At 40.8% G+C, this 26092-nt stretch overlaps 1 protein-coding gene across 1 annotated transcript in view; it reads left to right on the forward strand.

Annotated features, from left to right (window-relative positions):
- LOC111960871 (GDNF family receptor alpha-2-like) overlaps positions 1 to 26092 on the forward strand; it is an 81299-nt gene that overhangs the window by 40447 nt on the left and 14760 nt on the right. Inside the window, exons 3-4 of the mRNA XM_070442622.1 lie at positions 6170 to 6363; positions 6479 to 6666. Of these exons, the coding sequence (XP_070298723.1) occupies positions 6170 to 6363; positions 6479 to 6666 (382 nt within the window). The remainder of the gene's footprint in view (positions 1 to 6169; positions 6364 to 6478; positions 6667 to 26092) is intronic.

Raw genomic sequence — 26092 nt, forward strand, 5'->3', positions numbered from 1 at the left:
AAATACACATATATTGTATATACATTTGTGAACAGCCATCCACAGCAATCACAATCCAAGGTTCAAATAGCTAAATGAGAGAGCAGCAGTGTGATTCACATAATTGCGCTATGTATCACCAGTAGGCTACACCCTTGCTGTCGTCCTCACCTTCAAGCATTTATTCAAGATGGATGTATAATCTTGAATGCCGACAGCCGTCGCACCATTTGGAAGACAGCATAGCCTACAAAAGTCCTATTCCTGCTCTTTTCACACGATCCATCAAAATGCATTTGTTTGTGTCGTTATAATGGTCTCTGACATGTAGTCAGATTCGTTCAGGCGGAACAAACTTGAGCATTTTTCCAATGCTGATTTGAATGTCATTGATAAAGCATAAAGGTGTCATAAAGAATTGTTTCGCAAACATTCTTTCTTAATTTAAAAGTAATCCTAGAAGTAATCATCTAGTTTTTCAAAAGTATCAGTAATTTGATTCCAATATTCTTGCTGGGAACGTAACGGACTATTGTTACAGTTTTTTGTAATCAATTACATGTAAATGATTACACACACACAAACACGAAAGCACACACGCACACCACACACACCACACACACACACACACACACACACACACACACACACACACACACACACACACACACACACACACACACACACACACACACACAACACACACACTTGCAATGAATACAGACATCAGTGCACACATCAGTAGTTCTGTGCAGCTGGAAGGTGAAGCTGTAATGAAGTCTTTATTCTCAGTCATTAAGGCTTGTCTACTACAATCACCCTGAGCTCAGCTCATTTCACACAATCAATACACTACGAGGAGGGGTGTGTGTGTGTGTGTGTGTGTGTGTGTGTGTGTGTGTGTGTGTGTGTGTGTGTGTCAGAATTGCCCTAGGGGAACAATCATGCTTTATAAGGCTTGAAGGACAGGACACATGTGTTAGTTGTACTTAGTCTACTATGGAAGCTAATATGCCATGTGCTGACGTCACATTACTATTGGAAACACATATCCAATGCCAGTCCTGAGGCGAGTTCAACAAGGCTACATGTTGCCAATGTAACAATTTCAGTTGAACGATTTGTATGAACATTCCAAAATGTTACGGTGAAACATCAAACAGCTACTTTTTGTAAGGATTACTGTTAGTTTTTTAGCGATAATATTCAAAGTGAAAATGACTTAGCTATTCCTACTAAATATAATAGAAAGTTTACATGTCCACTTGTTTATGTTTAGAGGCAGTTTAGACCCGAAACAGACACTTACGTTTGCTGCACACTGCCTTCTAACATTAGCAAACGGTCGCGGCTAACACCTAACAAATGGAATATGTTAGCTAACGTCAGCCAACTTTCACAAACTATTTCCCATGTTTGAACGCACATCTGCTCTATTACCAGCCTGATCACTAGAAATAGACTTTTGGACATTTGAAAAGGTTCTGAGTACGTCGACATATATGACTTCCTCGGCGCTCACAAAAAAAAGAAAAACGATTGCCCAGCACTGAGCACAAACTGGTGATGCTCAGAGCTGGCGCATGCAGCTTTGACTACTGAGGCCCCTCAGCTCACAATGCAAGCCATGAGAATACTTGGTGATACTTGATGGTAATAGTGCGTCGTTTTTTATTATTTTGTTTTAAGCCTTCCCAAACCATAGACTTAATCTTAACCACTCGGAATGAATGCCTTCTGTTTTAACCCTGTAACCAAGCGGGATTAAAAGGATCCGCCCCTTTTTTTTCAATTTTTGCCTAAAATGACATACCCAAATCTAACTGCCTGTAGCTCAGGCCCTGAAGCAAGAACATGCATTATCTTGGTACCTTTTGAAAGGAAACACGTTGAAGTTTGTAGAAATGTGAAAGGGAAGTTGGAGAATATAACACAATAGATCTGGTAAAAGATAATACAAAGAAAAAAACATCAGTTCTTTTGTATTTTTTGTACCATCATCTTTGAAATGCAAGAAAAAGGCAATAATGTATTATTCCAGCCCCGGGCACAATTTAGATTTTGGCCACTAGATGGCAGCAGTGTATGTACAAAGTTTTAGACTGATCCAATGAACCATTTTATTTATGTTGTATCAAAAACTGCCCAAATGTGCCTAATTTGTTTATTAATAACTTTTCATGTTCAAAATTGTGCATGCTCCTCAAACAATAGCATGCTATTCTCTCACTGTAATAGCTACTGTAATTTGGACAGTGCAGTTGGATTAATAAGAATTTCAGCTTTCTGCCAATATCAGATATGTCTATGTCCCGGGAAATGTTCTTGTTACTTACAACCTCATGCTAATCGCATTAGCCTATGTTAGCTCAACTGTCCCGTGGACGGGACACCGATCCCGAACCACAAAATGCGGTCTCAATTACCAATTTCCCTGGGAAATAAATGGACATTGCACGAGACTGTATCCTGCACAGAGGCGACAGAGGGAGAGGGGTTGCCTTTCTCAGATTGCCTTTCTCATTGTGGACAAACTTTTTATAGATGGACAGCTCCATAACACCATGGCTATACTAAATTCTACGGGGAAACCAGGTTACGGAAGAAATTATGAGGACTTTAAAATATCTGAACAGTATGAAGTTGATATGCGCACACACGCACTCAATTACACGCTCACTTACACACACAGACACACACACACACTTGAATTCGCTCTCTTCTCTCCTCTCTTTCTCTCTCTTCTCTCCTTCTCTCTTTCTCTCTCTTCTCTCCCTCTCTCCGCCCTCTCTCTATTGTCTAGAACTTTCTAGAATTCAACATGGTTCTTGTTTGTCTGTCTACATGTCTATTTATGTTTAGAACAAGCAATGGGAAGATATCAGAGCAGGGACATTGGGGAATAACATCTTGTACGGGAGACATTTGCACTGTGTTCCGTACAAGATCTATAGTCTCTATAGTAATGCAATGTCTCTTTCATAATCATGTGATACGTCAATTACTATGGAAATGCTGGGATGTGTTTTTCTATGAATATGATGTTTAATGCAACTTTGACGTTGATTCTATATGGATTACAATTATCATCTTGAATATGAAGGCTACTCTCACTTCATGTTACACACATAGACACTGAACCATGCAAATTGGCTGGGTTATTATCTATTTAGACATCACACATTATAGAAATGTTAGTTTGTCAGGTACTCAGCAGGATGGTCTGATTTCACTATTATTAAAACAAGACCCAGATGGCAAATATAAAGACCCAGTCTATCTAAAAAACTGGAGGCCCCTTACACTTCAATGTTGTGATGCAAAAATACTAGCAGAATGCATAGCACTCACAATTAAAAAGGTTTTATCAGGTATTGTTCATCCTGATCAGACAGTTTTTTACATGGACAATACATTGGAGACAATATACGACAACTACTAGAAATAATAGAACAACATGAAACGTCTAAGAAGCCAGGCCTGGTATTCATAGCAGATTTTGAAAAGGCCTTTAATAAAGTAAGATTGGATTTTACATGGTTCTCAAGAAGATTAATAAGAAAAGCTCAACACTTGTTTAAAAAATGACTTTTTGCCTTCGTGCAGAAATCAAATGAAAATTAAATGAAACCTTGTTTAAAGTATCTCTCTTTTTCAAACAAGCAATGTAGAGCTGGTTACAATTTCATCCCCCAGAAAAGACAGAGTAAATATTATGGTTGAACTAATAATGTGCTGGTTGATAAAATACCTGCATTTATGGAAAGGATGTTTGAGAAGGGTATTTTGTTTTTAAATAATATTGTAAATTGGAATGATGGAGTTACAGTATGTCTTTCATGGAGCTATCAGAAATGTATGGGAAGGTCTTCTCAATCCAAGATTACAACCAATTGATTATAGCACTAACCCAAAAATGGAGGTAGGGAACTGGTCTGTCTGCCCAATATACAGGATCAAAACTGGCAGAGGAACAAAAATAGCATAAATAGGAAAATAACCCAGTTTCATTTGGGGACCAGGATGTTGACAGCTGTGCCATACAGTTTGAAAAATAGCTGGGAAGAGATTTTTGATGTACTGATTCCATGGCACAGGGTGTAAAGAGTTCAAGATTCAAGACTTCATGCTTTTCATCAAAAATTATGCCACCAAGAAAATGTTGAATATTTGTGGCATTCAACCTCTGCAGATTTTGTTGCGATGATACAGAATCAATAAACCATTTGTTCTGGTATTGCCATCAGGTAGCTTGTATCTGGTCTCAGTTCAGGAAAGGCTGAAAAAGCATAGCATTAATCTAAAATTGATGCTAGAAATAGCATTATTGGGAGATTAGAAAGACCTGGTCAGTCAATTACTAATATACTAAAACTCTTAGTAAAAGTATTTATCTTCAACTTGCAATCTGTGGATTCGATCAGATAGATAAAAAATTGTATGTTAAACATCAAAGCATAGTTGAAAGATATTTAAATGGCACGTAGAAATCCAAAGAGGGTGGCCAGCAGAGAAAGGTGGGATGGGCTGAGGGAAACTGAGGGTTGGAATGTGGAACTGGAGACAAGTGGGAGTGAAGATTGATGGTCAAAGATAAAAGTAAAAAATATAGTCAAAATAAACAAAAAATAAGTTTAACCGACACTTAAAAGGAATATTGTTACATCCAATGGCTGTTTGCCTGAGGCTGGTACCACGCAAGTGTTTGTATGCGCGTACGCATGCATACACACAGACACACACAGACATAAATACATGTAAATAGTGCCAGTTGGACCTTGCTGTTTAGATTTTTGTTGTTCTTGATGTCATTTGTTTTTGCATTGTTGTTTTCTGCTCTTGTTTTCTTTAGTTTTTTACTTCTTTCTCTTTTGTTCTTTTTGTTGGTTGTTGGCTCATTGGGTGGGTGGTGGTTTTGGTTGTGTTGGAGAGGGACGTTGGCTCATTGGGTGGGTGGTGGTTTTGGTTGTGTTGGAGAGGGACGTTGGCTCATTGGGTGGGTGGTGGTTTTGGTTGTGTTGGAGAGGGACGTTGGCTTGGCGGGGGGGTGGAGATGGGAGGGTTTGGGGGTGGGGAGTGGAGGGGGAGGTTTTTTTCAGGGGGGGAGCTGTGGGGGTGTTTTGGATGGTTGAGGGGCAGCTCTTGAGGGGAACTGTGGGGGGATCTTGGATGGTTGGTGGCCTGGCAGTTGGGAGCTTGGGCCGGTGGCCGAGAGGTCGCTGGTTCGGGTCCCGATTCGACTGGGTGGGGGATCTGTCCATGTGTCCTTGTGCGGGGCGCATGACCCTGGTTGCTCCTGTGGGTCAATCTGGATGGGAGTGTCTGGTGGATGACTGAATGTAATGTAAATGTTGAGCGGCTTCACTGCAGGTAGATAGTATGTAAAAAATAAAAACGATTAAAAAAACTGTAATTGACGTTCATTCATAATTTGTCGAATTCCAAAGGGAAGCTATGAGATCGTGTTGCTATTAGAAGCGTAGGAGGTTGCTGAGGGTTGAACTGCTCATATTAATGTCTGACATGGCGTGATGGATACCCATGTGTTTGATTAGTTAAAGTTAGTGCATTCATCTTAAGATAGCTAGGTGGGACAACCACATATCACAGTAAGTACATTTTTCCTCAGTAACGTAGCTACTGTATCAGTAGAGTCAGAGCTAGAAGGAGGTGGGGGGGATCAAGTGCAAGTGCAGGTTGTGTTTATTTTATTTTTTTATTATGTTTTTTATTCCATTCCAGCCATTACTATGAACCCGTCCTCCCCAATTAAGTTGCCAACGGCCGCTTGTGATTAGAAGTATAATATAGGATGTGAAGTATGAAATAAAAATGCTAATATAATATGTGTTCCCACTACAACAAACTCTGTCACCGATGATGAGAATTAGGTCTTGATCTTTACAACATTTACATTTCTCTTTAAACTGTGTGTGTGTGTGTGTGCGTGCGTGCGTGCGTGCGTGCGCGTGCGTGCGTGTGCGTGCGTGCATGCGTGTGTGTTTCTGTTGTAGCTTCATTAAACAGATAATATAGTGAGTTTATATTTAGCTACAGTCACATTAGATGCTAGTGATGTGTAACAAGAGAAACACTGGGGTTACACAGTGTGTCTGTGTCTGTTAACTTTTTGTGCTCATCATTTTCTCTCTCTCTCTGCCTCTCTTTCTCTATCCAACAAATCTCTCAGACTCTTCTCTGTCCAAGGCCAGCCCATGTTCGGAGCCAGGGAAACCCTGTAACCCATGTCTCGATGCAGCCAAGGCTTGCAACCTCAATGAAACCTGCAAGAGACAACGCTCCAATTACATCGCTATCTGCAACAAGCTCTCTCAGCCCTCACTGGCCAACCAGGAGCCTTGCAGCCGCAAACGATGTCACAAGGTGGGTGGTGGTTGGACCTGCACAAATGACATCCTATTCCCTAGTAATACACTAATTCTGACCAGAGCCCCATCACATGGTGAATGATAATAATTATATTATTTTGTGTTCCCAGGCGCTGCGTCAGTTCTTTGAGCGTGTGCAGTGGGAGCTGAGTTACCCCCTGTTGTTCTGCTCGTGTCCGGACCAGGCCTGTGCTGAGAGACGTAGACAGACCATTGTACCTGCCTGCTCCCACCAGGAGAAACACAGACCCTCCTGTCTAGAGCTCCGACGCGCCTGCCGCTCCGACGCACTCTGCAGGTAAACAAACCCAGACAGACACACACAAAAAAACATACACCTCTACAAAATGTACACTCAAGTGTACACATGAATTTGCACACGGATGCAATAACATAATTCCAAACACACTCAAGTGTGCACACTCATTTATGCATGAACACACAAACAAACACATGCACATACACACCCGAGCACTGGGATCCCAATCTTTTGGCTGTCTCATGCATTAATTTCCTTTCTGCCTCCTACATAATGTTAAAAAGAACCCAGTGGTGTGTGGATCTGTTTTGTGTGTATATATATATATGTGTGTGTGTGTGTGTGTGTGTGTGTGTGTGTGTGTGTGTGTGTGTGTGTGTGTGTGTGTGTGTGTGTGTGTGTGTGTGTGTGCTGAAAGACTTTAAGGGTGATTTAAAAAGTGAGAGCGCGAAAGAGAGTGACCAAAGATGGACAGAGAAAGAAAAGAGAGAGAGGTGAAAAAAAGGGAGCAGAGAAACAGAGAGAAAGAAAGAGAGAGCGGTAGAGAGATTAAGAGGATAGTTAGAGAATGGTAACGGGTGTAACTTGGGGCAACCTCTGAGTTGGATGCTAATTGCAACAGGCAGCCAGGAACTCATTAGCTATGCAAATATGGTAAATATGTAAATGAGCAGTCCCAATGAGGGACGACTAATTAAAGAGAACGTTTAGACAAAACAATCTAATTATAACCAAAAACAGACACAAACATACCCACGCACATATGCATGTGCACACTCGTGCACGCACGCACAACCACACACTAGACAACTACCCACCTACACACTCCTTGTAACGGGTGTCGTTGTCTGATGAGGAAGAATCGGACCAAAGTGCAGCGTGGTAATTGTTCATGACTTTTATTTAACTGAACACTGAAACAAAAATAACAAAGTGAATAACGAAACCGAAACAGTCCTGTCAGGTGCAGAAAACACTAAACAGAAAATAACTACCCACAAAGCATAGGTGGGGAAAAGCTACCTAAGTATGGTTCCCAATCAGAGACAACGATAGACAGCTGTCCCTGATTGAGAACCATAACAAAGAAATACAAAACATAGAAAAAGGAACATAGAATGCCCACCCAAATCACACCCTGACCAAACCAAAATAGAGACATAAAAAGCTCTCTACGGTCAGGGCGTGACACTCCTATCTCCTCTCCCTTCCTCTCTTCTACACTCCTCTCCTCATGTAAATATTGGTACAAGTTGTTTAAATGGGAGTTTAGGCTATTTCTGACTACATTATATTTTCAAGGTCAGCAGTGTCAGTTATGGGTTTATATGTTATTATAATTACATGGTGTATTGTGTGTGTGTGTGTGTGTATTTGTGTGGATATGTGTGTGTGTGTATGTTTTTTTCTGCCTCTGCTAATGTAGATATTATAATAAGGTGTCTCCCATGGGATTACTGTGAGTCTGCTTTACTGTGACTGACAAGTCAGGGTCAGAGAGAGAGAGGGGAAAAGAGCGAGAGGAACGAGAGCTGGGGAGGGTGAAAAAAATAGAAGGATAGAAGGAGAGTGGAGAGAGAGAGTGTAGAGAGAGGGGGGGGGGGGGGAGTCTATGTCCTCATTAGATATGCATGCACACCCCTTTAGCCAGCCAAGGTTATTAGCTTGGACACCAGAATACAGCATGTAGCAGCTAACTGTCACGCTGTAAGTCCAACTTGTATTTCTTTATGTGCCCAACTTTTTATTCAGTGTTACAGGAACAAAAAACAAAGCTTACAAAGATAACCCCAACCCATCAGCAAACATTCACTGTCTACTTGATAAGCAACTCCAGTGTAGATTTGGCCTTGTGTTTGAGGTTATTGTCCCCCTGAAAGGTGAATTAATCTCCCAGTGTCTGGTGGAAAGCAGACTGAACCATGTTTTCCACTAGGATTTTGCCTGTGCTTACCTCCATTCTGTTTCTTTTTATCCTGAAAAAATACCCATAACATAATGCAACCACCATTATGCTTGAAAATATGGAGAGTGGTACTCAGTAATGTGTTGTATTGGATTTGCCCCAAACAAAACACTTCGTATTCAGGACAAAAAGTTAATTGCTTATCACATTTTTTCAGTATTATTTTACTGCTGTTTTACAATGGATATAATGTGTCAGATATTCTTGACAGGCTTCCTTCTTTTCACTCTGTCAATTAGCTTAGAATTGTGGAGTAATTACAATGTTGTCATCCTCAGTTTTCTCCAATCACAGCCACTTTGACATTATCTGGTATTGTGTGTTGGCCAGTGACAAAAACATCTTAATTTTATCAATTTTAAATTCAGGCTGTAACACAACAAAATGTGGAACAAGTCAAGGGGTGTGAATACTTTTTGAAGGCACATAGTTTGTATTTATTATGGATCCCCATAATATCCTGCCAAGGCAGCAGCTACTTTCCCTGTGCTCCAGCAAAATGAAGGCAGTTATACAATTTTAAAACATAACAATACATTCATACCATATTTTACAACACATTAGTGTATCCTCTCACTCTACTACTACATATCTACAACATAAAATCCATGTGTACTGTACGTGTGTGTGTGAACTTTGCCACAGAAGCATTCAATTGCAGGGCAATGCCAAATCATTTACCTTATTTAGGGGACACAGTGAACAGTTGGGAGTTGGGGCCAATTTCATCGTAAAACGTTTCCTTGGTGTTAAATACAGTCTGTGAACAAACGTAAAATGTATAAATTGATGGTTTGGATTACGGGATACCAAGGTCAAATTTTTCCATATTCTGTTCCAGTTAAAGGGTTGTTAAGATTCAATTAGATCTGCAGACCATACTTTTTTAATGGCTAATTGTTCAGATTCAATTAGATCTGTTGACCATACTTTTTTAATGGCTAGCTCAGAATATGAGCTTTCCCAAAGCTGTTTATATATTCTAGAGTTTGGCAGCACAGATAATTTATTTATAAAACCCATCATTGGATGGTTTGGTAGGGAAAAAATTTGGAATGTTCTCATACCATTAGTGTCCATGATATCGGTAAGGGTATGGATTCCACATTTGGACCATTGGGGGAATGCAAAAGGCTACCCTCCGGATTACAAGGCATTATTGTAAAATATTGGAGTACGGGCATGCCATTTTGATTCCCAGTTTTTTTTAAATTAAATGTTGTGCCAAATGGAAATTGTGTGAGCAATAATAGGACCAAAGCAAAGTTACATTTTTTTTAAGGGATATATCAGTGAAGACCACCTCATCGAGGGAAAGAGGAGACACTATATTTCTCTCTATACTCAGCCAAGGGGCTGAAGAATGTCTAAACCAATTTAGGATGGGGCGAATTGCTAGTACCTGGAAATCCTGGAAATACATTTTATCGTTTGGTACAGATAGTCCTCCTATCTCTTTCCGTCTTTGTAAATGTGTTAATTTTATCCAGGATCGTCTACCTCACCACACAAATGTTGAAACCGCACTATGAATTGTATCCCAATAGCCAGAAGGGGGAGCCATGGGAAGCATTAAAGTACAGAAATTCAGCCGTTGCAGTTTTTCATTTTGACAATAGATATTCTGCCAATTAAAGCAACTGGGATATTATTCCATCTACTGAGGTCCGATTTAATTGTTTTCAGCGTTCTGTTAAAGTTTCTGTCAATGGTTTTATCTAAGGAAGGAAATAAATCTACTCCTAAATATTTAAAATGGGAAATGGGTTTCCATAAGTAAAGATGGAGTCTCAAGACTCCAACGGGGTCTTGAGAGGCATTGGGGCAGAAATTAAGATGAATTAATCTATGATCTTCAATGCGTTTGGGAGCGATTGAAATACATTGTCCAGATACAGTATAGTAAGATATTGTCTGCGTATAATGAGAGGAAGTGATCAGTAGATTTAGGAAAATGTGTGTTATTTCCTTCGATTGATGAATTGCCTGGGCCAGGGGTTTCATGGATAATAAGAATAGCAAAGACGACATTGGATTGCCTTGTCTGCTGCTTCTAGTGATTCTGAACGGCGCAAAACATATATTGCCGGCTATAACTATGACTGAGGGATTAGAATATGGTATTTTAATCATATGAATGAAATTGGAACCAATTCCCATATTTATTTATATTTTACCAGGCAAGTCAGTTAACCTCTCTAGGGTATGTGGGACGTTAGCATCCCACCTCATCAACAGCCAGTGATACTGCAGGGCGCCACATTCAAAACAACAGAAATCCCATAATTTAGATTCCTCAAACATACGAGTATTTTACACCATTTTAAAGCTACACTTGTTGTAAATCCAGCCAAAGTGTCCGATTTCAAAAAGGTTTAACGACGAAAGCACACCAAACGGTTATGTAAGGTATGGGCCAAGTCACAGAAATAGACAGCCATTTTTCCAGCTAAAGAGAGCATTAACAAAAAGCTGAAATAGAGATAAAATGAATCACTAACCTTTGATAATCTTCATCAGATGACACTCATAGGACTTCATGTTACACAATACATGTATTTTATGTTCGGTAAAGTTCATATTTATATCCAAAAATCTGAGTTTAGGCAAGACGCTACTGTATCACAAAAAGCCTGAGAAAATGCATAGCACCACATTAAAATGAATGACTATGAAAATTACTATAAAATCAAACTTTCATTAAATCACACATAAAAGATATCAAATTAAAGCTACACTGGTTGTGAATCCAGCCAACATGTCAGAATTCAAATAGGCTTTTCAGCGAAAGCATACGATGCTATTATCTGAGCATAGCACCATTGTAAACAAAAGAGAGAAAACATTTCAACCCTGCAGGAGCGACACAAAACGCAGAATAAAAATATAATTCATGCCTTACCTTTGACCAGCTTCTGTTGTTGGCACTCCAATATGTCCCATAAACATCACAAATGGTCCTTTTGTTCCATTAATTCCGTCGATATATGTCCAAAATGTCCATTTATTTAGCGCATTTGATCCAGAAAAACACCGGTTCCAACTTGCTCAAACATGACGACAAAATATATCAAAGGTTACCTGTAAACTTTGCCAAAAAATGTCAAACTACTTATGTAATACAACTTTAGGTATTTTTTTACGTTAATAATCGATAAAATTGAAGACGGAATTATATGTGTTCAATACAGGATTAAAATGATATGTAGCATGCCTTCTGTTTGATTGAAACGCATGTCTAGGACACCAGGAGTGCCTCGACTTCAAGATGGCCGTATTTCTTCATTACACAAAGGAATAACCTCAACCTATTTCTCACGACTGTTGCCATCCAGTGGAAGCCGTAGGAACTGCAAGCAAGTTGCTTAGAAATCTGGTTTCCCAATGAAATCTCATTGAAAAGACAGTGACCTCAAAAAAAAAAGAAATCTGAATGGTTTGTCCTCGGGGTTTCGCCTGCTAAATAAGTTATGTTATACTCACAGACATGATTCAAACAGTTTTAGAAAATTCAGAGTGTTTTCTATCCAAATCTACTAATAATATGCATATCTTATCTCCTGGCAATGAGTAACTGGCAGTTGAATTTGGGTATGTTTTTCATCCAAACGTGAAAATTCTGCCCCCTACCCTAGAGAAGTTAAGAACAAATTCTTATTTTTAATGATGGCCTAGTTCACGGGAAGAATGACTGATTTTTACCTTGTCAGCTCGGGGATTTGATCTTGCAACCTTTACAGTTACTAGTCCAAAGCTCTAACCACTAGGCTACCCTGCCACCACAAATATGTTCCAACACAGACCAGAGATATGACCATTCTAGTCTATCAAAAGCTTTTCCTGCATCGAGAGATAATACAGTCCAAGGAACTGTTCTTTCTGAGGAAGAATCTAAAATACTGTACACTTTGTAATAGTCGAAGGAGGTTATCCGAGGATAAACGCTTTTTAACAAACCCGCTTTTGTCCGTGTGGAACTATTAGGGTACGTACTTCTAGAAACGGGACGACAACATTTTGGAAAATAGAATATCTGTATTTTTCAAGACAGGGGGCGATAGTGAGAACACTGGGTGGCATCCTTCACTATGTTTAATAAAAGCAAAATTAATGATGTATTCACATCTCTCCCAATTTAACCTTTGTGAACGGCTGTATTAATCATTTCGATTCAGGCTGGGGGTGCCTGTGTGTGCTGCCGCAGTGCCTACTACTATGATTTCGAAGTCGACGTCGGCAACCCGTCCCTGCTCTGGATCGAGCGGCGCTTCTCCATCTTTCGGAGGCCTGCACCAGGCTCCGGGAGCAATGGGCTCAAGTTATCCTGCCTCTCGCCCGTCCATAAAGGGTTCTCCGAATCCTGTGAAGCGTGGTAGTGCGTGGATTTTCTCATCCTTCTCACCAGCTGTGATTTTGGGAAGCTCCATGGTAAGAAAAGTGACCATCCCTGGTGCAAAAACAATGTCCTAGCCCGGAGCTCGAGTAAATTACATTACTAAGCTGCTCGTGAATGTACTACGTCAGGACATGGAAATTGATTCTATCGTAGTCCATGTGAGTTTTAATGACATTATGAAGGGCAGCTCTGAACAGTTGAAACTGGATATTAAAGAGCTGATTGACTCTCTGCTAGACACTAACAAAAGACCCATCATTTTTGGCCTTGTGCTCTATCTGAATCGTGGCATTGAACGCTTTAGCAGGAGTTACCTGTCTAACAGAACGCAGAGGGTGTTCTTTAATGGAAGCCTCTCCAACATAATCTAGGTAGAATCAGGAATTCCCCAGAGCAGCTGTCTAGGCCCATTACTTTTTTCAATCTTTACTAACGACATGCTTTGAGTAAAGCCAGTGTGTCTATGTATGCTGATGTCTCAACACTATACATGTCGACTACTACAGCGACTGAAATGACTGCAACACTTAACAAAGAGTTGCAGTTAGTTTCAGAGTGGGTGGCAAGGACTAAGTTAGTCCTAAATATTTCCAAAACTAAAAGCTTTGTATTTTGGACAAATCATTCACTAAACCCTGAACCTCAGCTAAATCTTGTAATAAATAATGTGGAAATTGAGCAACCCTGGATTGTAAACTGTCATGGTCAAAACATATTGATACAACAGTAGCTAAGATGGGGAGATGTCCATAATAAAGCGCTGCTCTACCTTCTTAACAGATTTTTCAGTCGTGTGGTCAGGTGCCACAAAAGGGACCTCTGAAAATTGCAAAAAATTGCATATTGGCTCAGAACAGGGCTGCACGGCTGGCCCTTGGATGTACACAGAGAGCTAATATTAATAATATGCATGTCAATCTCTCCTGGCTCAAAGTGGAGGAGAGATTGACTTCATCACTACTTGTATTTATGAGAGGTATTGACATGTTGAGTGCACCGAGCTCTCTGTTTGGACTACTTGCGCACAGCTCGGACACCCATGCATACATGCCACAAGGGCTTGCAAGTAAGCATTTCACAGTAAAGTCTACACTTGTTGTATTCGGCGCATGTGGCAAATAACGTTTGATTTGAAGAGGTCTCTTCACAGTCCCCAAGTCCGGAACAGTACTACATAGAGCCATGACTACATGGAACTCTATTCCACATCAAGTAACTGATGCAAGCAGTAAAATTAGATTAGAAAAACAGATAAAAATACACCTTATGTAACAGCAGGGACTGTGAACCAACACAAACATAGGCACAGACACATGCACACACACACACACACGATAACATACACACTACACACACACTTACACATGGATTCTGTACTGTAGATATGTGGTAGTGGTGGAGTAGGGGCCTGAGGACACACAGTGTGTTGTGAAATCTGTGAATGTATTGTTTTAAAATTGTATAACTATGCTACTTTTAACTATGCTACTGTTCAACGATATGCATCTTCTAGCGAACTATTGATAGGATAGGCACCTGTCGGTCACAAAGCGAGTGATGACAGAGAAACACAGCAGAGAGGAAGAGGATAGAATCTGTCAAAAATATGCCCAATGCGTTTCTATGGGCGTATTTTGGACCTAAGCTTGTCGCCTGCCTTCCTGCATTTGGGACAGCAACTCCCATTGTTAGGGCGGAGACATGAGCAACTCGTCATAATATACAGATCTCTGGTTACAGTCAAATTTCTTTACACAGTGGAGGGAGAGAGAGCATGAATCGCATACATTTGCACGTCCCATGTAATGTAAGTAGTAACAATAAGTCAAAATCCACGACTAAGCCTAATTATTGTTTTCTGACACATTCATTTATTTTTATTTTGCGTGTTTCACATAGCACAACTGAACAGCAAGTGTTGACTAGTTTATAAAAGGTGTCGAATTGACTGAATAAAGCTTACATTTTTCTCTCCAACGACAAGAGGGGGGCAACAAATTTATTTTGCCCGGTTGGTGGGCGGCCCCCCAAACAAGTCTCGCTGAGGGCCCCCAAAAGGCTAGAGCCGGCCCTGATTATTATTATTATTATGATTGCTGAACATTGTACTTCGTTATTATTACTGTATTTGTATTTATTATGGATCCCCATTAGCTGCTGGCAAGGCCTCAGCTACTCCTCCTGGAGTCCAGCAAAATTAGGCAGTTTATTATGAAGTGCAAAATGTAGCCGGCTGAAAATAAGCCGACGCTAATGGAAAACACTGATTACTTCAAGTTTAGATAACTTGCTAAACTAACTTACCAATCTAAAAATTGTTAGCTGACATGACTAATGTAGTGACTGTCAGTGACTGACAAAACAAGAGAAAAACTGTTGATGTACAACCAAATATTGAACTTGCACCTTGTGTTTTCTACTATTATAACTTTCAATAGTAACTTGAGACCCCTACTGAGTCTTGTCTTATGCTGAGGGCAGCATCAGAGACATAGGCTAGGCTGCGTGATAGCATACCTGACTATTATGCCAGTCAAACTGAGGTTAGCCTAAATCTGTCGGGTCATCTCCTTGTATCAGGTATGAAGGTAAGACCCAGATGCAGACCACGTTGAAGAAACAATAGTTTAATATTTCAACAAGGGCAGGCAATAGACAGGTCACGGCAGGCAAGGGTCAGTAAACCAGAGGTGGGGCAAGGGTACCGGATGGCAGGCAGGCTCAGGGTCAGGGTAAGGCAGAGGTTAGTAATCCAGAGGGGAGCAAAGGTACAGGTTGGCAGGCAGGCTCAGGGTCAGGATAGGCAAGGGTCAGGCAAGGGTCAAAACCAGGAAGGTGAGAAAAGAGAGACTGGAAAAAGCAGGAGCTGAGACACAAAACCCTGGTTGACTCGAACAAACAAGACAAACTGGCAACAGACAAACAGAGAACACAGGTATAAATACACAGGGGATGATGGGGAAGATGGGCGACACCTGGAGGGGGGTGGAGACAATCACAAATACAGTTGAAACAGATCAGGCTGTGACACCTTGTGTGTTGGGCTTGATGTGCTTCTCGAATAAGTCTTGAGCCTCCTAGGCAGTGGAAAACTTGTGTGTTGTATTCTTGAAGGTCAAGATTTGTTTTGCCGGGTGGATGAAGCCACATCTCAGGTTTAGCTTGCGTAACTGGGATCTCACCTCATTGTAGGTCGCCCTCTGTTTCAGCAGTTCGGCACACAGGTCTGGGTAGATGCTGATCCTCTTCACCACATAGGTCAAAGCCCCTGATTTGATTTGATTAGATTTGATTACGCTACAAGGCGAATAAATTGCAGTTTGACATCAAAACTGTGGATTCGTACAATCCTGTACCAAGATCCGTTCCGGAGAGGACCTGTGCGGTGTGCAATGTTTATCAGCAGGGATCAAGCTTTTCCTGTCCAAACGGTTCATAGAAAAGATTGCTCATGAAGGAAGTTGGGTTCCACACTTCCACACCAGTTTCAAGTCCTGTGACCCGCACATTGAATTTAAGGGAATGATTTTTGAGTGATTCCGTTTCATTTTTTAAAGATATTTCCCCTTCTAACTTAGTTTGCAGTGTCTCCAGGTCATGGAGTCGCCCCTCTGTCACATTGGCTGTTGTCTCCAAAATGTTCACATTAGTTGAGTAGGTATCCATTTTAGAAGTGAACTGTGCAAGACATTTATTTATCGGTTTTAATTGCAAGTTGAGGGCAGAGGTCATTTCCTCACGAACAATCTTTCGGATAGTGGCGGCCAACTCTTTCTGTTTTCGGGTGTTGAGAGCTGCCATGTTCATACAGGTGAAATGTGAATGGACAGAATATGCCAGCTGCTGGAGCAAATAGACTTACTTTGTTCCTTGTAACACAGTGAACGGCCCACACCTTAATGTGATGTTTTATGTTGACATGTATTTGAAAATAAGTCAGTTAATTCATAGTTGTTTTGCAAAGCCACGAGAAATCGATGTGTTTCAATGCATGCCACCGGAACCGGAACATACACACACACACATGCACTTACACACACACTTCGCCCTTTGATTGTGGACTATGAATCAGACACCACATGCACCATCACAGCTCCTCCAAACCAATGGCACAGAGGTCAGTGTGTGTATGTGCCCATTTTAAAGGTTCCAGTAAAGCAATTCTCGTCCATCCTCACACACATAAACCAATACCCACGTACACACCCAAAAACACACAGGCATGCGCACACACACTCCCATGGAGTGACTTACCTCTATGAGAATGTCAACAGCACAGCATTCAGACTGGGGCTGGCCGATATGGCCTGAAGCTCATATCTAAAGAAATAAATAAACTTATGAGCGATTCACAATACGTATCTTGATTTTTTTCAATGTTTTCTCTAAATAAGCTTTGTGTTACAATTAAAGCTCAAATCCACAGCATTTAAAAAACAGTCAACTATAATGTAATGAAGTCAGGGCTTGTGTAATTATACCTAGGCTGAATTATAGGCCTTCCACAACCATGAGACCCACTAATCATTATTTGATCAAAATAGTTGTACCTGCTTTTTTGCAATAATCACTGATCTAGCTTTCAGGTCTTCTATAAAAATGCCCTTTTGTTTACAAATTTAACCAGAACCATGCATAATGCACATTCACTAATAATGTAGCAGGCATTATAAAAAATGATCACCCGTCTCATAAACAATCTCTCAAGTACAAGCCCACGTGCTAGTGAGTAGCCAGCTAATATTTATATTTCAGGTTTAGCCAACTTGGATCTAGGTATAATTTCACAAGCGTTGAATTTAGCTAACAAGGCAAAACAGTTTAATTGTTATGAACACAACCTGCTGTCTGTCTCCACCTGTTTGAACAGCATGCTAGCCTGTCCAGTTTGTTCACATGTTGAAATCAAGTGGCCTACCTTATTTCTCAGAATGAGAAATTGCCAATTCATTATATAATTGTTATATGCTTATTGCACATTTATAAAACACCACCTAAACAGCTAGAATACAGTTCATTCAGAAAGTATTCAGACTCCTTGACTTTTTCCACATTTTGTTACGTTAATGCCTTATTCTAAAATGGATTGACTAGTTTTTTCCCCCTTATCAATGAAAAAACAAAAACAGGTATTCAGACCCTTTACTCAGTACTTTGTTGAAGAACCTTTGGCACCAATTGCAGCATTTAGTATTATTGAGTTTGACACTACAAGCTTAGCACACCTTTTTACTGCTGCTCTTTAATTATTTAGAATTTTAATTTTTTTTACTTATCAATTTTTCTTAAAACTGCATTGTTGGTTAAGGGCTTGTAAGTAAGCATTTCACTGTAAGGTCTACACCTACTGTATTCGGCGTATGTGACAAATACAATTTGATTTGATTTGACTTATGGAGTTTCTCCCAATCTTCTCTGTAGATCCTCTCAATTTCTGTCAGGTTGGATGGGGAGCGTCTCTCCAGAGATGTTCGATAGGGTTCATGTCCGTGCTCTGGCTGGGCCCTCAAGGACATTTATAGACTTGTCCTGAAGCCACTCCTGTGTTGACTTGGCTGTGTGCTTAGGGTCATTGTCCTGTTAGAAGGTGAACCTTCGCCCCAGTCTGAGGTCCTGAGCGCTCTGGAGCAGGTTTTTATCAAGGATTTCTCTGTTCAACTTTTCCCATGATCCTGACTAGTCTCCCAGTCCCTGCCGCTGAAAAACAAACCCACAGTATGAAGCTGCCAATACCATGCTTCACCGTAGGGATGGTCCCAGGTTTTCTCCAGACGTGACGCTTGATTCAGGCCAAAGAGTTCAATCTTGGTTTCATTAGACTTTAGAACCTTGTTCCTCATGGTCTGAGAGTCTTAGGTGCCTTTTGGCCAACTCCAAGCGGGCTTTCATGTGTCTTTTACTGAGGAGTGGCTTCCGTCTGGCCAATCTTCCATAAAGGCCTGATTGGTGGAGTGCTGCAGAGATGCTTGTGCCAAGCTTGTAGCGTCATACCCAAGAAGACTAGAGGCTGTAATTGCTGCCGAAGGTTCTTCAACAAAGTACTGGTAAAGGGTCAGAATATTTATGTAAATATTATATTTCCGTTTTTTATTTTTTATACCTTTGCAAAAAAATCTAAAAACCTGTTTTTGCTTTGTCGTTATGGGGTGAGATGAGAACAAAACAAATAATTTCATCAATTTTAGAATAAAGCTGTAACGTAACAAAATGTGGAAAAACTCAAATCAAACTTTATTTGTCACATGCGCCGAATACAACAAGCGTAGACTTTACCGCGAAATGCTTACTTACAAGCCCTTAACCAACAGTGCAGTTCAAGAAGAAGAAAACATTTACCAAGTAGACTAAAATAAAAAGTAATAATAAAAAGGAACACAATAAGATTAAGAATAACGAGGCTATATACGGGGGGCACCGGTACCGAGTCAGTGTGCGGGGATACAGGCTTGTTGAGGTAATCTGTACATGTAGGTGGGGGCGAAGTGACTATGCATAGTTAACAGCGAGTAGCAGCGTATACACAAGGGAGGGGGGGGGGTCAGTCATCATAAATTGTCCGGTGGCGATTTTATGAATTGTTCAGCAGTCTTATGTCTTGGAGGTAGAAGCTGTTGAGGAGCCTTTTGGTCCTAGACTTGGCGCTCCGGTACCGCTTGCCATGCGGTAGCAGAGAAAAAAGTCTATAAATTGGGTGACTGGAGTCTCCGACAATTTTATGGGCTTTCCTCAGACACCGCCTGTTATGTAGATCCTGGATAACTGGAAGCTTGGCCCCAGTGATGTACTGGGCCGTTCGCACTACCCTCTGTAGCACCTTAGGGTCAGATGCTTAGCAGTTGCCATACCAGGCAGTGATGTAACCGGTCAGGATGATATCGATGGTGCAGCTGTAGAACATTTTGAGGATCTGGGGACCAATGCCACATCTTTTCAGTCTCCTGAGGGGGGAAAGGTTTTGTTGTGCCCTCTTCACAACTGTCTTGGTATGTTTGGACCACGATAGTTCGTTGGTGATGTGGACACCAAGGAACTTGAAACTCTCGACCCGCTCCACTACAACCCCGTCGATGTTAATGAGTGCCTGTTCGGCCTGCCTTTTCCTGTAGTCCACGATCAGCTCCTTTGTCTTGCTCACATTGAGGGAGATGTTGTTGTTGGATGTTGTTGGAGATGTTGTCCTGGTATCAGACTGCCAGTTCTCTGACCTCCTCCCTATAGGCTGTCTCATCGTTGTCGGTGATCACTGTTGTGTCGTCAGCAAACTTAATGATGGTGTTGGAGTCATGTTTGAACAGGGAATACAGGAGGGGACTAAGTACACACCCCTGAGGGGCCCCAGTGTTAAGGATCAGCGTGGTAGATGTGTTGTTGCCTACTTTCAACACCTGGGGGCAGCCATCAGGAAATCCAGGATCCAGTTGCAGAGGGAGGTGTTTAGTCCGGGGGTCCTTAGCTTAGTGATGAGCTTCGTGGGCACTATGGTGTTAAACGCTGAGCTGTAGTCAGTGAACAGCATTCTCACATACTGACATTTAATCCTAGTTAATATTTCCTGTCTTAGGTCAGTTATGATCACCACTTTATGTTAAGAATGTGTAATGTCTGTATAATAGTAGAGAAAATTATTTATTTCAGCTTTTATTTCTTTCATCATATTCCCAGTGGGTCAGAAGTTTACATACACTCAATTAGTATTTGGTAGCATTGCCTTTAAATTGTTAACTTGGGTCAAACGTTTTGGGTAGCCTTCCACAAGCTTCCCACAATAAGTTGGGTGAAATGTGACCCATTCCTCCTGACAGAGCTGGTGTAACTGAGTCAGGTTTTTAGGCCTCCTTGCTCCCACACGCTTTTTCTGTTCTGCTCACAAATTTTCTATAGGATTGAGGTCAGGGCTTTGTGATGGCCACTCCAATACCTTGATTTTGTTGTTCTTAAGCCATTTTGCTACAACCATGGAAGTATGCTTGGGGTCATTGTCAATTTGGAAGACCCATTTGCGACCAAGCTTTAACTTCCTGACTGATGTCTTGAGATATTGCTTCAATATATACACATAATTTTCCTTACTCGTGAGACCATCTATTTTGTGAAGTGCACAAGTCCCTCCTGCAGCAAAGCACCCCCACAACATGATGCTGCCACCCCCGTGCTTTACGGTTGGGATGGTGTTCTTCGGCTTGCAAGCGTCCCCCTTTTTTCTCCAAACATAACGATGGTCATTATGGCCAAACAGTTCTATTTTTGTTTCATCAGACCAGAGGACATTTCTCCAAAAAGTACGATCTTTGTCCCCATGTGCAGTTGCAAACCGTAGTCTGGCTTTTTATGGCGGTTTTGGAGCAGTGGCTTCTTCCTTGCTGAGTGGCCTTTCAGGTTATGTCGATATAGGACTCATTTTACTGTGGATATAGATACTTTTGTACCTGTTTCCTCCAGCATATTCACATGGTCCTTTGCTGTTGTTCTGGGATTGATTTGCACTTTTCGCACCAAAGTACGTTCTTCTCTAGGAGACAGAACGCGTCTCCTTCCTGAGTGGTATGATGGCTGCGTGGTCCCATGGTGTTTATACTTGCGTACTATTGTTTGTACAGATGAACGTGGTACCTTTAGGCGTTTGGAAATTGTTCACATGGTTTTGTTCACATCGGCTACCGAGAGTGTTATCACACAGTCATCCAGAACAGCTGGTGCTCTCGTGCATGCTTCAGTGTTGCTTGCCTCGAAGCGATTATAAAAGGCATTTAGCTCGTCTGGTAGGCTTGCGTTACTGTGCAGCTCGCGTCTGGGTTTCCCTTTGTTGTCCGTAATAGTTTTCAAGCCCTGCCACAACCGACAAGCGTCAGAGCAGGTGTGGTAGGATTCAATCTTGGCTCGCTTTGGTTGTTTGATGGTTCGTCTGAGGGCATAGCGGGATTTCTTATAAGCGTCTGGATTAGTCTCCCGCTCCTTGAAAGCGGCAGCTCTAGCCTTTTGCTCAATGCGGATGTAAAAGGGTCTGAATAGTTTCCGAATGCACTGTACGTACGCACACACACAAACACACACTGTAATAATATTCTTGTCACACATTTTCCTTAGGAGGCTTTTGCTCACACACTGCTCTGGTACTGCTGATAACCACATGACATACCACACACACACACAAACACACACACACAGGCAATTACTCCCTACAGGAGACATAAACATGCACGCACACACACTTTCACTGCAATTACACTCAACAGGACAATGAAAGAGAGCAAAAGAGTGTGATAGGATACATAGAGAGATAGCGGTTCCACGCCAGGGTAACCCAAAATGTTTTTGGTATCTCGGATTGTTCTGGTAATTCTCACATACAGGCTTCATTTGGAGGAAGGATGTTTGACATGCTTTTTACATTTATATATTTTTTAATTGTGTGGAGAAAATCATGATGGAAGTTGCCATTTTAGGCCCTTTTTAACCCTATATGCCTCCTTTGAGGCAGAGAGACATAGAGAGACAGAGAGAGAGAGAGAGAGAGAGAGAGAGTATAGACTAGATTATATGAGTCAGGTGAGTGTAGCAGTCATAGTGAGTGTATAGGTCGTTATCAATAAGGCGTCACAATAAGGTGCAGAGTGTTTGATTTGCCTGCTTGGGGGCAAGGAGACTCCCATCTCCACTATAACCATTGACAACTGTGTGCGGTTTTCAAGCGATTGTTAAATAAATATTAAGTATTTGGTTGTAACACCTCTTGAAGAGCATAGTCAGAACTACACATTTCAGATTATTCCACATTTAGCTCGATCATCAGAGTTATAGAGCAAGTAACTCCATGCTTTTCATGATCAGTAAACATCAAATGATCATGTTTTTTCAGATACATGAGGGTAGCCTATCCATTTGGCTTGTAGCTCGCTAGTTTAGTTTAGGCTTTTGGAAAGAGCTTGACATTGTCCTTGTAAAGTTGTCAGTCCGACTAACGTTACTGTCATCACCTCTAAAGATGGCATGCAAATCAAACAATATTTGGATATTGCTATCCATCTACTTTATCCCCTGAAGATTCGCTTGTTAACTAGCCATATTGACGTGATCTGTTATTAGCTAGCTTGTCAAATTGACATGGTCCATCAATCAATGTAACCTATCATGCCTGTCAGCAGCAATCATGATTAAACACTCTTAAAAACAATGTTGAAAAGGTGATAAGGTTTGCTAACTTTGCTAGGTAGGCCTATGTTGTTGGAGGAACAAGTACATTAGGTCTACTTACCAACATGTTTAACCAACTGTACAAAGTTGATTTGATTTGATTTGAAATGTTCTAATGGTAGTAAACATTATTAGCTAACAGTATATCGGCAAATGCGCCATTCTGCTGCTTGACAGGCAGAGCCCACAGAGGATTGGAAATTACATGACCAATTGATGTTTACTGATCATGAAAAGCATGCAGCTACTTGCTGTATAACTCTGATGATAGCGAGCTAAATGTGCGCAATTGTTTTGCATGGAGTAATCCGAAATGTTTAGTTCGGACTCTGCTTCTCAAGAGGTGATGATCTGTCTCCCCTTGCTCTTCATCTGCTTCCTCAAAACGCAAATATATTTTATCCTGGTGTATTGCCCTTTAACTTTCAACTAAGAAACATACTGTAGTTTTAATGAACAGCTTGCTTGTGCTAGGCATGTATTATCGATATCACATACGAGACCTGTGGTTTGTTTACAGTAAAGCTAGACTATAATACCAATTCTAGCACTGACCTTGTGATGATAATGTTGAACTGCATATAATTACAACAGGATGATACATAACATGAAGCAAACAAATTGCAACTTTGTTTCAAGCAACATGTATTTTGAAATTAAATTAAATTAACCTTAAAATATTCCTTTCTGCACGCCCCCATGATAGTGATATTTGCTAATAATGTCTCTCTCCTGTGCAAGTCATCCTTAAAGTGGAAATTACATAATTTAGCAACATGAAATCTTTAAAAAACACTTTTTAAAAACATTTTCTGACAAGCGAGCACTTACTGTATACAGTATATAGTCATTTTCACGGTTTCATAAATTCTTAGAATGTTTGGGAATTATGTATACTGAGGCATTTGTGAAGAGTCGATAGCAATATAGAGTGGGAAAGTGGCTGTGTGTTTGGACAATTAATAGACACTGCAGTAAATAAAACCAAAAAAAAAAACATGTGTCTCGTCCAGGACCGGAGTCTACGCAGATCGGTGCACCATAGCCAACCAGAGCTACAGTAGGCCTTTATGCAGACGAGCCCTTTGTTACACAGGCCTGCCATCATTCACTTTGAACTGGATACAGAATGTCAATCTTCTTACATTTGGGAACTTTACAGCCCTATTGATCAAACAACCATGAAAAGGTAGGCTCTCTCTCCCGCAGTTATGCACATCAACAACAACAAGATCAACAACTAATACTAGCAAGAGTAAGATGAGGTAAAATCTAACCTAGGAACATTAGATAAACACTGTCTAACTTTTTCAGCTAGTTGGCCGTCAAAATTGCACTAATAAAATTGTAGCCTACTCGTCCTTCTGCAGCTTGCCTGCAATCAAGCACCCAACCTAACTGGCTAAAGTTGGCTAGCTTGCTAGCTAGCTACTTCCAGACACAAATAAGAGAACTGAACTCACTCTGACCATTTTACTCACCCTAACAGAGCTGGTTAGCTAGGCTGTTTACATGTTATCTAGGAGCTGGCTAGCTAACATTAGGCTCTGTGTTTTTAGCTTGCTACATAAATAGATATGCTAGCATATTAGCCACGCTATGACTGACTTGTGATCATTGCCCTTGCTAGTTTGATTGTATTGAGATTCCCAGCCTTAGTTACATTCATCTGTTTTTGTCCAAAATATTGAGTCATTGAAACTGAAACAATGCATCCCGAACGGCGGCAGCAAACAATGTACCAGGCCCGCTGTGATTTACAACCTGATAGCAATATTTTTTGGACTACCAAGACATGTATTGGTGTATTATATGAATCATGCATTGAACTGCATCCATCTATTCTACCAACAGTGGCTTAGTGTACGTCATGGAATGTTGAGTCAAATATTTTTTTTTTTAAATGTCTTATAAAGTTGGTTTTGTAGCATAAACTGAGAATTTGATATTTTTGACTGATATTATGATTGTCTGTTTCATATCTGAAAAGTAGTTAAAATACTGTCAGTTCCACTTTAAGGCCTATCTTCATTACAAGGGTAAGGCTTGCACTCATCCATTTTAATGAAGGGATATAGCTGTAGAAGTCAGATCTGGTATCCTTCAACATGGTTAGCCTCGTTAATTGTCTAATAAAAAAGAAAAACCCACACACTGCTCTTGCCAGTATCAGCCTTTTATTTTATTTTAAGTTATTAGCAAATGATTCCCACACACGTATGTTCTCAGATGTGTGAATGGTTTTCCTATTTCTAATAGTATTATTTCAAATGCAGAAAACATCTCAACAAAATATAAACAAAATGTAAACAATTTGCTAATCCTGTTTTAGTTTAGAAATTACAAGCCATATGTACAAGTGCATTGGACATCCCCACAAGGCCAATACTAATCCCATCATACAGTATGTCTGCATTGGACATTCATGCCATAAATAATCTCACATCAGTTGTAAGCAATGGAACCAAAAGGGTAGAGCACGGATAGTGGAGGCCAGAGAAAAATCCCCTGGAGAGTGACCATTGTGAAGGGCCACTTTTACGTGGGCTGCAAAGTCGCCATGTAATGTATGAGTTCCGTCTCTGTATGGCTGATGGGGCCAGGGTGCGAACCCTAATCAAATGACACTTGTAGCTAGCATGTCAACCACTGGAGAAGGAGGACAGTGAGTGTAGCAGAATGAAGCAAATCAGCACAATATTGCAGGAGGGGATCCTCCCGCAGCTGAGATGCTTACGTTATTCAAGTATAGGTACATTCATAATAGAAAGGAGACACTAATTCAAGTATAGGTACATTCATAATAGAAAGGAGACACTAATTCAAGTATAGGTAAGGTATCATTCATAATAGAAGGAGACACTAATTCAAGTATAGGTACATTCATAATAGAAAGGAGACACTAATTCAAG

Source organism: Salvelinus sp. IW2-2015, linkage group LG4q.1:29 (genome assembly GCF_002910315.2).
Source record: "Salvelinus sp. IW2-2015 linkage group LG4q.1:29, ASM291031v2, whole genome shotgun sequence".
Classification (NCBI taxonomy): Eukaryota; Metazoa; Chordata; class Actinopteri; order Salmoniformes; family Salmonidae; genus Salvelinus; species Salvelinus sp. IW2-2015.